This window comes from Ruditapes philippinarum, unplaced genomic scaffold, assembly GCF_026571515.1.
Source record: "Ruditapes philippinarum isolate M1 unplaced genomic scaffold, ASM2657151v2 ctg1751_1_1_1_1, whole genome shotgun sequence".
NCBI classification, from domain to species: domain Eukaryota; kingdom Metazoa; phylum Mollusca; class Bivalvia; order Venerida; family Veneridae; genus Ruditapes; species Ruditapes philippinarum.
The window spans coordinates 50,718-64,924 of NW_026856502.1; the positions used below are offsets into that span (position 1 = coordinate 50,718).

At 34.8% G+C, this 14,207-nt stretch overlaps 1 protein-coding gene across 1 annotated transcript; it reads left to right on the top strand.

Moving 5' to 3' along the window:
• On the top strand, positions 1–13,688 carry LOC132746764 (uncharacterized). Its single transcript, XM_060736014.1, has 2 exons — positions 1–1,050; positions 10,590–13,688. Exon 2 carries the CDS (start codon positions 10,602–10,604, stop codon positions 12,399–12,401), a length of 1,800 nt encoding a protein of 599 aa, XP_060591997.1. The 5' UTR covers positions 1–1,050; positions 10,590–10,601; the 3' UTR covers positions 12,402–13,688.
• Positions 13,689–14,207: the final 519 nt, after the last annotated feature.

Genomic DNA, 14,207 nt, shown 5'->3' on the forward strand with positions numbered 1-14,207 from the left:
GGGCAAGTGAATCAGTGACATCATTTAGATCATGGTCCGTGGTATTTTCTGTCTTAAATACAACGCTGTTTTTAATAGACATAGGTTTTTGTGTCTCTTAAATAAAAAGTAGGACACATTGTGAACTCCTATTTTCGACTTATCCGCTTACCATTCTGGCATGGATAAGGGTTGAAGAAAATATTTTTACAAAGGATACAATCACAAAGAAATAATAATGTTAATGATTTTGGATATGATGTTAGCCTAAGGTTAGTATATTTTGGCTTTTGCTTAATTTTAAACCTTGTTGCGGACAACCGGTGCATCTACATATAAATTCTTTCAGTGCTCATGCTTAACAACGATGGAGAAAACTTGAAAGTTCGATGATGAAAGTCGAAACCACGATGCTGAAAGTCGAATATACGATAATGAAAAGTTGAAAGTGCGTCGAAATAGCAAAACTACGACGGTGAAAAGCCGAAGGTACGGTGATAAAAAGTCGAAAGTAATATGGTTAAATTTCGAAATAACGAAACCACTATTAAAATCATATCGAGTTTTGTTTTTGGTTGAGGGATCTACAATTGAAATGTCGATGTCATTCATTATTTAAACAGATCACCAAAATATGAAAGAGTCACCGTTTAGTAGTGGTTGGATGCGCTTAAAAGGAAAGATCCGTCACAAACATAAAATATACGTATCAAAGTAATACGAAAGAAGAAATAAAAAAAAAAACCGAACGCACTGGCCATTCGTTAAACATAGAGTATAACAGTGTAATTAACAGATGAACAAGGGCAAATCTGCATGGGTTGAGACTACTTTTACATTTTAATCAGATTATTAAGAGATAGTGGAGATTTGTTTATTTGCACAAAGATATAACTCAGTATACATGTATCTCATAACAACATATCTATAGGGACATTAACATTCGTTTGAAACATGTAAACGGTTCAAATTTCGATTGGATTACAATAAAAGTTTCACAAATGACAAAATGGCGATGAAGGGCAAGTGTGTAGCAGACGGTATCTAAATAAAGGAAAAAGAAAGTTTGAGGTATTTATATCTTGTATTTATAAACGTTTCGTCAGAAAATTTTCAATAATGACAATGTATTTATATATACTAGTAGTCTAATATGAAACTTACACAGAACAATAATGCATATTAAAAATATTGAAAAAATTATGAAAAAACAGCCCGCGGCCGAGTCAACATGTTGATACTTGTAAATTAGAACAGAGTCCCTATAATTTATTTTTATATATCCTTATGTCTATTAAAACACAACTCTTTATTTGTATCTCACAGCTTATGCGTAATGTATTCTTAAAAAGAAAATAATGAAAGTATGCTTATCTAGATCATATATATGTATTATTTATCTGATTTTACAATAAACAAAAACAAAGGAGAATACTAGTAACATACAACCGTATGTGAGAAGTTAGCAGTGAACAGTGAGCTAAGCAAAAAGGCATTTCAATTTATATAGGGAAGGTAATGATCTGCTGTAATGCTCAGCTGTTTTTGGCATCTAGCAGGGCGTTCCTAAATATAGTGTAAAAATGCTCTGCTGCAATACTCAGCTGGCTAGCTAAGCTGGCTAGGCAATCTAGCAGAGCATTCCTAGCTTTAGTGAAAAAATGCTCTGCTGGAACGCTCAGCTGGCTAGGCAATCTAGCAGTGCATTACTAAATATGGTGTTAAAATGCTTTGATGGAATGCTCAGCTGGCTAGCTAAGCTGGCTAGGCAATCTAGCAGTGCATTACTAAATAAAGTGTAAAAATGCTCTGCTGGAATGCTAAGCTGGCTAGGCAATCTAGCAGAGCATTACTAAATATAGTTAAAAAATGCTCTGCTGGAATGCTAAGCTGGGTAGGCAATCTAGCAGGACATTACTAAATACAGTGTAAAAATGCTCTGCTGGAATGCTAAGCTGGGTAGGCAATCTAGCAGGACATTACTAAATACAGTGTAAAAATGCTCTGCTGGCATACTAAGCTGGCTAGGCAATCTAGCAGAGCATTACTAAATATATTAAACAAATGCTTTTCTGGAATGCTAAGCTGGCTAGGCAATCTAGCAGGACATTACTAAATATAGTGTACAAATGCTATTCTGGAATGCTAAGCTGGCTAGGCAATCTAGCAGGGCATTACTAAATATAGTGTAAAAATGCTCTGCTGCAATACTCAGCTGGCTAGCTAAGCTGGCTAGGCAATCTAGCAGAGCATTCCTAGCTTTAGTGAAAAAATGCTCTGCTGGAACGCTCAGCTGGCTAGGCAATCTAGCAGTGCATTACTAAATATAGTGTTAAAATGCTCTGATGGAATGCTCAGCTGGCTAGCTAAGCTAGCTAGGCAATCTAGCAGGGCATTACTAAATAAAGTGTAAAAATGCTCTGCTGGAATGCTAAGCTGGCTAGGCAGTCTAGCAGAGCATTACTAAATATAGTGTAAAAATGCTCTGCTTGAATGCTAAGCTGGGTAGGCAATCTAGCAGGACATTACTAAATACAGTGTAAAAATGCTCTGCTGGAATGCTAAGCTGGGAAGGCAATCTAGCAGGACATTACTAAATACAGTGTAAAAATGCTCTGCTGGAATGCTAAGCTTGGTAGCAATCTAGCAGAACATTACTAAATATAGTGTAAAAATGCTCTGCTGGAATGCTAAGCTGGCTAGGCAATCTAGCAGAGCATTCCTAGCTTTAGTGAAAAAATGCTCTGCTGGAACGCTCAGCTGGCTAGGCAATCTAGCAGTGCATTACTAAATATAGTGTTAAAATGCTCTGATGGAATCCTCAGCTGGCTAGCTAAGCTAGCTAGGCAATCTAGCAGGGCATTACTAAATAAAGTGTAAAAATGCTCTGCTGGAATGCTAAGCTGGCTAGGCAGTCTAGCAGAGCATTACTAAATATAGTGTAAAAATGCTCTGCTTGAATGCTAAGCTGGGTAGGCAATCTAGCAGGACATTACTAAATACAGTGTAAAAATGCTCTGCTGGAATGCTAAGCTGGGAAGGCAATCTAGCAGGACATTACTAAATACAGTGTAAAAATGCTCTGCTGGAATGCTAAGCTGGGTAGCAATCTAGCAGAACATTACTAAATATAGTGTAAAAATGCTCTGCTGGAATGCTAAGCTGGCTAGGCAATCTAGCAGGGCATTACTAAATATAGTGTAAAAATGCTCTGCTGGCATACTAAGCTGTCTAGGCAATCTAGCAGGGCATTCCTTAATATAGTGTAAAAATGCTCTGGTGGAATGCTAAGCTGCTAGGCAATCTAGCAGAGCATTACGAAATATAATGTAAAAATGCTCTGCTGGAATGCCAAGCTGGCTATACAATCTAGCTGGGCATTACTAAATAAAGTGTTAAAATGCTCTGTAGGAATGCTCAGCTGGCTAGGCACTATAGCAGAGCATTCCTTAATATAGTGAAAAAATGCTCTGGTGGAATGTTCAGCTGGCTATGTAATCTAGCAGGGCATTACTAAATACAGTGTAAAAATGCTCTGGTGGAATGCTAAGCTGGCTAGGCAATCTAGCAGGGCATTCCGAAATATATTTAAAAAATGCTCTGTTGGAAGGCTCAGTTGGCAGACTGATCCTGAGTTCCAGGATTTATTGTTGCCAAAGTTTTATTGACATTTTCGACTTCTAGGCAATTCTGAGGCACTCGCAGACTTTCAGGAATTTTCGGTGCAAATAGAAATAATGATATTTTTTACTTCTAAGGACCTTTAAGAGACTATTTCATTGTCCTGCGACTTTTTGAAGGACACTCGCAGACTTTCAGGAATTTTGGTGCCAATGCTGATATTGACAATTAAGACTTCTAGGGACCTTCAAGAGTCCATTTTTGGTCGTCTGCGATTGATTCTTGGACACTCGCAGACTTTCAGGAATGGTTGGTGCCAATGGAAATATTCATATTTTTGACTTCTATGGACCTTTAAGAGTCCATTTCATTGGCCTGCAGCGTATTGTTGGACACTCGCAGACTTTCAGGAAATTTTGGTGCCAATAGAGATGATGGCAATTTTTACTTCTGGGGACCCGCCAGAGTCCATTTTTATGGTCTGCGACTGAATCTGCGACATTCGCAGACTTTCAGGAATCTCTGGTGCCAATGGAGAAAATGACATTTTTGACTTCTAGCGACCCCCCAGAGTTCATTTCGCTGGTCTGCGACTGATTTTGGGACACTTGCAGACTTTCAGGAATTTGGATGCCAATGGAGATAATGACATTTCTGACTTTTAGGGAACCGCCAGAGTACATTTCTTGGGTCTGCGATTGATTCCTTGAGACTCGCAGCCTTTCAGGAAGTTAAGTACCATTGCAGATCATGACTTTTTTACTTTTAAGGACCCCTTAGTCATAAGCAGAGCATTTTTACCCTAAAATGTCATTATCTGCATTAGCACCAAAAATTCCTGAAAGTCTGCAAGTGCCCTATAATCAGTCGCAGACCAACGAAAAAGACTCTGGATGATCAAAAATGTCATAAAATGTAATTATCTCTATTGGCACCAACAATTCCTGAAAGTCTGTGACTGTCCAAGATTAAGTCGCAGACCAAAAAAATGGACCCTGGATGGTCCCTAGAAGTAAAAATGTCATTATCTGCCTTGACATCAAAAATTCCTGAAAGTCTGTGAGTGCCTCAGAATCAGTCGCAGACCAAAAAAATGGATTCAGAAAGGTCCCAATAAGTCAGAAATATCATTTTCTGCATTGACACCAAAATTCCTGAAAGTCTGCGAGTGCCTCAGAATCAGTCGCAAACCAAAGAAATAGACCCAGGAGGGTCCTTTTGAAATAAAAATGTCATAATCTCCATTGGCACCGAAAACTTCTGAAAGTCTGCGAGTGTTTTAGAAACAGTCGCCAACCAACGAAATAAACTCCGGATGGTCCTTAGAATTCACGAATGTCATTATCTGCATTAACACTTGAATTCCTGAAATTCCTGATAGTCTGCGATTGTCCCAGAATCAGTCGCGGACCAAAGAAATAGACACTTGAGGGTCCCGTAGAAGTCAAAAATGTCATTATCTGCATTGGCACTAAATATTTCAGAAAGTCTACGAGTGCCAAATAATCAGTTGCAGACCAACGAAATTTATACTTTATTTAAGAATGCCCTGCTAGTTTGCCTAGACAGCTCAGCATTCCGGCAGAACATTTTTACACTAATTTTCAGAATGCTTTGCTGGATTGCCTAGCCAGCTGAGCATTTTTAACACTATATTTAGGAATGCCCTGCTACATTGCTTAGCTAGCTGATCATACCAGCAGAGCATTTTTCGCACTATATTTTGGAACGCTCTGCTAGATTGCTTAGCCAGCTGAGCATGCCAGCAGAGCATTTTTACACTATATTTAGGAATGCTCTGCTGGATTGCCTAGCCAGCTGAGCATTTTTACACTATATTTAGGAATGCCATTCTAGATTGCCTAGCCAGCTGAGCAATTCAGCAGAGCATTTTTACACTATATTTTGGAATGTCCCGCTAGATTGCTTAGCCAGCTGAGCATAACAGCTAAGCAATTTTACACTATATTTAGGAATGCCTTGCTAGATTGCCTAGCCAGCTGAGCATACGAGCAGAACATGTTTACACTATATTTTGGAATGATGTCCCGCTAGATTGCTTACCAAGCTGAGCATAACAGCAGAGCATTTTTACACTATATCTTGAAATGTCCCGATAGATTGCTTAGCCTGCTGAGCATAACAGCAGAGCATTTTTACACTTTATTTTTGGAATGCCCCGCTAGCTTGCTTAGCAAGCTGAGCATAACAACAGAGCATTTTTACACTATATTTTGGAATGCCCCGCTAGATTGCTTAGCCAGCTGAGCATAACAGCAGAGCTTTTTACACTATATTTTGGAATGCCCCGCTAGATTGCTTAGCCAGCGGAGTATAACAGCAGAGTTTTTTTACACTATATTTAGGAATGCCCTGCTAGATTGCCTAGCCAGCTGAGCATACCAGCAGAGCATTTTTACGCTATATTTTAGAACGCCCCGCTAGATTGCCTAGCCAGCTGAGCATACCAGCAGGGCATTTTTACGCTATATTTTGGAATGCCCCGCTAGATTGCTTAGTCAGCTGAGTATAACAGCAAAGCATTTCTACACTTTATTTTGGAATGCTCTGCTAGATTGCTTACCCAGCTGAGCATAACAGCAAAGCATTTCTACACTTTATTTTGGAATGCTCTGCTAGATTGCTTACCCAGCTGAGCATAACAGCAAAGCATTTCTACACTTTATTTTGGAATGCTCTGCTAGATTGCTTACCCAGCTGAGCATAACAGCAGGTCATTGATTTCCCTATATAAATCGTAATGCCTTTTTGCTTAGCTCACTGTTAACTGCTAACTTCTCACATACCATACAACCTTACAAATATTTTTTTTTTCAGAATTAAAAACGGTAAAATTATTATCAAAAATATGTCTGACAATCAATCAATTTAAAATTGCAAACAAAAGTAGAATTATAAACATATACGATTTAATGTCAAAGAAATTTTCATGATTTTGTACTTTCGGTTTCTACAACAATGATAATAAGTATAAAAATGTTTATGGTTCGAATCCCGACAGGGACTTTGGATTCTTTCATGTGAGGAAGCTATCCAGCTAGCTTACGGAACGTCGGTGGTTCTACTCAGGTGCCCGCTCGAGCCTGAAATAATGCACGGAGGGGCATCTGAGGTCTTCTACCACCAGTAAAGCTGGAACGTCGCGATATGACCTATAATGTGTCGATGTGACGTAAAACCCAAAACAAACAAAATATATCTCAAAGCTGCTGTTACTTATTCTATTGGTATAAACTTTGTCATGCATAAAAAGAAGATATTCAAGTTCTTTTCTTTAAATGCAGTATTTTTTTTTATCGTGTACTAAGAAAATAAATATTTCATGAGTCGCGGTAGCCAGAGGTAAAATATGTTAGCTTTTTAATCACAAGATGGAAATAAATTCTTTATGTTAATAAAAGACTTTTGTTTATAATATACTTTTTCTCTTTTTTTACCTTAAAATTCTTAAAACTTCTCCTTTAATGTTTGTGTATTGGCAGAATTAAAAAGAAAGTAGTCCGACAAGTTACCAGTGAAAATACAGAAAATATTTTTCAATGCAGTGAAAAATACGGAAATTGAAAAATTAAAATACGTATTTTATTTCAATAATGTTTCGTAATACTTCATTTGTAAGTATATCATAAAATAGTATCTTCTTTCATTATAATTTGTGTACCCTTTTGTTTGCTTTTAATAAAAAATATCACTCTTAATAAGGATAAATTGTTGATACAATGTATTGTCACGTTTCTTTTTAATCTTTTTTTAGGTTAATAATGCATTTCATAGGCCAGGTATAATTCTTTCGGAAAAGAAAAAAAAATTCTATCAATGACAATTTTCATGCATTACAGTAACGATGACTGACCATTAAATGTAGTTCATTATTGTAAAACATATTCGCGTTTATTGGCATTTTTTAGAATACGAATCAATTGTAAATCCATGCATGTGTTATTAATTGATTGGATTAAAACTGGTATGGGATTGACATACTACTTGACAACTCAGGGCAATTAATAAAGAAACTTTTAATATATAAATAAGAAATAAGATCGTTGTATTTTGTATAATTTGTTTATTTGTTTTTAAAAGTTGGTGCTAACATCCATTATGCGGCTTACATCCATATTATTTTGAACTGTCATTAATAAATAAATTTCAGAACGAACCAACAATGGAAGTTCCTGGTAAACAAAAACCAAAAAAGACATTTTCTGTTTCACGGGGCTCTGACAATATAGTCAAGTAGATGTTTTCCAGACTGTATCATTTGTCAAAAACAGTGATATTGTCGATATGTTAGATAGACATAAGCAACTTGGAGAACTTATTACAAAGAAAACATCCATGGTTGAAAATGTTCCAGTGATGAAACCTACATCAACACCGTCTGAGGATAAGACACTAAGTCTTGAGGCTGTTGAAGATATATATTTGAATTCTTCATTGGGAAACACTGAATGTCACATAACCGGAATAGAAGTTATCAATCCCGACAAGATAGTTCTTTGTGATTACAGCGACAATAAAATTGTTAAATGCTATGATACAGTACAGAAGAAAGTTGTATCAGAGATAAAACTAGATAATTCACCGTTTGATGTTGCAGCTATAACGGATGATAAGTTTGCCGTTACTGTACCTAGTGAGAGAAGTATTCATTTCATGTCGCTAAGAAATCAACGCATAGTGTTAATTGATTTAATCATCAGACAAGGATTTACCTTATAGGCTATCTACTGTCCATAGGCAATGTTCCTTCCAAATAAAATAAATCAGGACTTATTCCTTCTCATGTTATCGTATAAACAAGGTTAACAGTACGTACAGACTGACCAATTCGATCACAAAATTGTCCAAACAAAGAGCTATAGTCAAAATTAATGTCTAATGGGACTTGGAAGGTGACTTTCTAATATGATAATAAAGACAAGTTGCATGTAAAAGTAAGTTATTAAGTTTGAAAAATTCATAATATATAGTGTATTCTGATTGGTTTATTATCTCGTGGCCACGACTTATCTATCTCGTTCCCACGACTTATTAACTCGTGGCCACGACATAGTATCTCGTGGCCACGACTTAGCTATCTCGTGGCCACGACATGGTTACTCGTGGCCACGACATAGTAACTCGTGGCCACGAGATAGCATCTCGTGGCCACGACATAGTATCTCGTGGCCACGACATAGTATCTTATGGCCACGACTTAGCTATCTCGTGACCAAGACTTAGTAACTCGTGGCCACGACATAGTATCTCGTGGCCACGACGTAGCTATCTCGTGGCCACGACTTAGTAACTCGTGGCCACGACATATATCTCGTGGCGTCGAGATAAATAAAAACACACACATGTCACCTTTGTGCCACCGTACTTTTCTGTTCAAAAGTCGTGTTAAAAGTTTGTTTAATTTTGGAATTTGAATATTTCTCAAATAAATTATGACAAACATGGTCTTTTAGGTTGAGATTTACATTTTCTTCGTTAGCATTACATGATAATGTAATAGTGTAAAAATAACTTCACTCTACTTTATGAATGTAAATGTCTTACGAGGTTTACAAATAAATACATACGTATGTAAAAAAAATATCGCTCATTATACTTATTCTAATAATATAAACTTTCTAATGTATAAATAGAGGATACTCAAGATGTTTTCTATAAATACAACATCAATTTTCATCGTGGTATGAAAATATATTTTACGAGTGGCGGTAACCCCATGTGAAATATGGTATAGTAATTTTCATATCACAAGATGAAAATAAATCCTCTTAATTATGCACTTTTAAAAGAAATATTGAGAAAAAATGATAAAATAAAATGCATATTTGCCTTTTCCGTATTTTCACTGAAAAAATTTATTTTTCACTGCACTGAACCATATTTTCCGTATTTTCACTGGGGTCTTGTCGAACTACTATGTTTCTAAACAAAATTCAAGGGAAAGTCTTTCAAGAAGAGAAAAATGTATGTAATAAGCAGAAAATTTAAGTTTTTTTCTTAAATACAGGATTTATTTTCATCTTGTGGTATGAAAATTATCATACATCATTCGCGGCTACCACCACTCTTGGAATATTTATTTTCATAACACTCATTTAAAAATTAATCCTGTATTTATTGGAAAAAAACACTTGAATAACTTCTTTATGTATAGGAAAGAACTTTAATTTTCTGTTTATTATATGTTTGTTCTCTTTTTTGACCTTACAATTCGTAAGACTTCTCCTTTAATTTTGTGTATTAATCGAATTAAGAAGAAAGTACTCGCAATTTTTCAGTGAAAATATGGAAAAATATGTTTCACTCAGTGAAAATACGACAATCAAAAGAAATGAAAATACGCATTTTATTTCATATATATTTCTCAATACTTCATTTATAAGTATGTAATAAAATAGTGTGAAGAATGTGTTTTTTGTTTCGCGTTGATCATTTTTGCTAAGGAATATTACAATGAAATACAAATTTAATAAACGTTTTGATTATGATTACGGACACAATGTATTGTCACTTTTTTCCCTTTTTTCGGCTAACTACCTTATTACGCATTTCATAGGCCCAGTATAATTCTTTGGAAAAAAACAACACCCCCTAAATTGTATCAATAACACTTTTCATGCATTACTATGGCTGACTATTTGTTTACCATTAAAATGTAGTTCATTTTTTTTTTAATCTTCGCGTTTATTGTTATTTCTAATGTTTGAAATTAAGAAATACGAATCAATTGTAAATCCATGTATGTGTTATTAGGTTTATATGTATTGATTTGATTAAAAATAGTATGGTATTGACATACTACTTGACAACTCAGGGCAATGAGTAAAGAACCTATTAATCTTAAAATAAGAAATAAGATCATTGTATTTTGTATGATTTGTTTATTTGTTGTTCAAAGTTGATGCTTGCATCCATTATGGTGCTTACATCCATATTATTTTGAACTGTCATTAATAGATAAATTTCAGAACGGACCAACAATGGAAGTTCCTGGTAAACAAAAACCAAAAAAGACATTTTCTGTTTCACGGGGCTCTGCTGAGGACTTTTTATTGTTCTGTATCCCTTGTGATAGAGATGGTGCCCGGGTACCAGCAAAAGGTTATTGTTCAACCTGCAAAGAACATCTTTGTGACACTTGTTACAAGCACCACAAGAAACAAACTCCATCACGTCATCATATTCTTCTAGATCAAGACTCTATGCCAACTACACCAAGTGTTCCAATCGTAAAAGACGAATTTGATAGTTGTGATGATCATGAAGACGAAAAACTGAAATTTTACTGCAAAGTTCATGACATCGTTGTTTGCAGTGTTTGTGTAACGCTGAATCACAGGTTATGTAATGTGGAATACATACCGAAACTCTCGAAGCATATTCTAGACAGTGGAGAACTTAATGAAATAATGGCAGAAATAAAAGCACTGGAGGATAGTTATAAATCACATATAAAGAGAGTAAAAGATGAGATGAACGCTATTTCTCAAAACCACGATGGCGTAATAAAGGCGATTCATCATTTCAGAAAAGAAATAAATACACGTCTAGAAGAAATGGAAAAATATGTTGTCAAAGAAGCTGACAACATACTTCTTAAACAACAAACGAAACTTAATGATTTATCAACAGGTGTACATGAAATCACAGATAAACTGACTGTAAAACGTAACCAGCTTGATAACCTGATTGAGAGAAAATGCCTTGATAAGCTGTTTGTTGAAATGAAAGAAACAAAGAAACGAGTTGAAGAAATGAGGATGAAGCAAAAACAATATAGTCGAGTAGATGTTTTCCAAACTGTATCATTTGTCAAAAACAGTGATATTGTCGATATGTTAGAAAGACACAATCAACTTGGAAAACTTGTTACAAAGAAAGCATCCATGGGTGAAAATGTTCCAGTGATGAAACCTACATCAACACCGTCTGAGGATAAGACACTAAATCTTGAGGTTTTTGAAGATATAGATTTGAATTCTTCATCGGGAGAATCAAAATGTAACATAACCGGGATAGAAGTTATTAAGCCCGACAAGATAGTTATTTGTGATAGGAGCAACAATACAAATGTAAAATTTTATGATACAGTTCAGAAAAAAATCGTTTCAGAGATAAAACTAGATAATTCACCGTTTGATGTTGCAGCTATAACGGATGATAAGTTTGTCGTTACTGTACCTAACGAAGGAAGTATTCATTTCATGTCGCTAAGAAATCAACACATAGTTTCTGAACGTAAGGTAAATATCAACGAGAGATGTTATGGTATTGCTTACAGCCAAGATAAGCTTGTTGTGTCATGTAATTATGATCCAGGAAAAGTTTTAGTTCTTGACCTACAAGGTAAAATATTGCAAAGTTTTTGTGGAGATAATAGTCTGTTCTGTTTACCCCAGTATGTCACCGTGAATACAGCGGGAACGTCTATATATGTTAGTGACTGTGGTTCTACTGTGAATGCTGTAAAACAACTAGACTGGCAGGGGAACGTTTTAAATACCTATCAACCAGCACAGGGAGCTCCTACACGAGGTATTTGTATATTAGATCATGGTACATTTCTTGTTTGTTTGGATCAAGATAGTGACGATAATTTGCAGAGAGTATCAGACAGCTGTAAGCAGTGTAAGATAACGATCATTGGGAAACTTGGTAAATGGTACCCGGAAGCAGTGGCATACTGTAAGAAATCGAGAAGACTTTATGTGTCTTATTCTGAAACAGGGCGTCTTAGATCAAAACATCGAATAAAAATCTTTAAGGTTGACTGGTGTTAAGTTACATCATGATGAAAAGTATACATTTAGTTTGAACTTTTACACGTTTCACTGTAACAGTTGAAAGTTTGATAGAGTTATTGTTCAAAATGATATTTATATGATATTTATGTGATTATGTCTATTGAAATCAAAATGGTGGGCTCGAAAATATTCTGTCAATATTTTTAGTTAATTATGTATAACTAAGAATAATAGGTAAATGTTTTTTACTGAAATGTAGGTTTTAAGATAAATATTTTAACCGGACTAAGACTGTGATCTCACATTGTTATCAATTTTTCAAAAGTAAATACTATTTTATAGTTTAAATAGTCCTAGATAAATTTTATTCGACAGTATAAAAACAAATTTATAATAAAACAGTCTTAGTAAATTTTATTTGGCAGGATATGGTTTTAAAAATGTCATTAATTGACTTATATAAGTTTTAATGTTCATATTTATTACATATTGGACAAATATATGTTGCTTCTGTATAAAACATCCATTGTTTAAGCCAATATATTATGTTAAAGAAAACAAATCGTTGATATACTGAAGTTAGTAATATTTTGATATTGTAAAGTATCAAGTGTAAAAAATGACATACTTTTCAAGGTTAAATGATTTATAATGGTCAATTTTTCTTCTTACCATTTGCATTTAAACATTTTAGTATCGTTTTATTCATTGTACCACAATGTAACTTTCTGTAGGAAAAACATGCAATAGTTTGAATATATTGAGGTCATATTTTTTTAAAATACAACTGATAATTGTGTAGCTAGGGGGGAAAACTCCTCAGTGCATAGAACAGTAACTGCTGTGATATGGTCTGTGGAGTTGTCTCCCTTAAAGGTAAAAATAAATAACCTTCTGTAGGAAAAACATGCAATAAGGTCATATTTTTTAAAAAACAACTGATAATTGTGTAGCTAGGGGGGGGGGGGGAACTCCTCAGTGCATAAAAAGTAACTGCTGTGATATGGTCTGTGGAGTTGTCTCCCTTAGAAGTAAAAGTAATTCTTAATTCTTTTAGAATGGCTTTTCATGTATTTTATGTGTGTGTTTTACGTTTTATATGTAATTTTATGTATACATGTAAAGATGAGACTGAAATAAAGAAATTATATATTTTTTTAGGAATGATTTCAGTACATACTAAGTCTTTAATAAATTGTTAAAGACGGTCTGTTAATTATGTTTGCCAATCGAATAGAATTTTTATTTATGGCACGTCCATTTAGTGATTGATTTAAATTCCGGAAGAGTTATGTTGAATATAATAAATAATTTCCCACTTCATTTTCTTTCCTTCGTTTTTACTTTACTGTGCTAGTATATATACCCTTATGCACTTTAAAACGCTAATTTAAATGTGCCGTAGCTTTCGGCCTTTTGGCCTTCTTCAGCAGCATTTATTATACATATGTATTAGTAATAAAGATTTTTGACAGGTTATATGGTCCTATATAAACGGTTGTTTGTAAATATAACCCGAGTCGCTAGGCGAGGGTTATATCGAAAACAACCGTTTATATACGGCCATATAACCTGTCAGAAATGTTTATAACGAATTTATATTACAGCAAGCATCATTTTTAGAGGAATATAGCGATATTTTTTTATAAATCGACAGCAGCCGTGTATATAAAACTTTATAATACTGCACGTTTGTAACGTCATTTTTCATTATTAGTTATAAAGCCTAGCGGCTCGGGTTATATTTACAAATAGCCGTTTATATAGGGCCATATAACCTGTCAACAATCTTTATAACGAATTTATAATACAGCAAGCATTACTTTTTAGAGAAAAAAAATA

Excerpts from the sequence above, each read along its gene's own strand:
- LOC132746764 (XM_060736014.1), top strand. The coding sequence starts at position 10,602 with ATGGAAGTTCCTGGTAAACAAAAACCAAAAAAGACATTTTCTGTTTCA.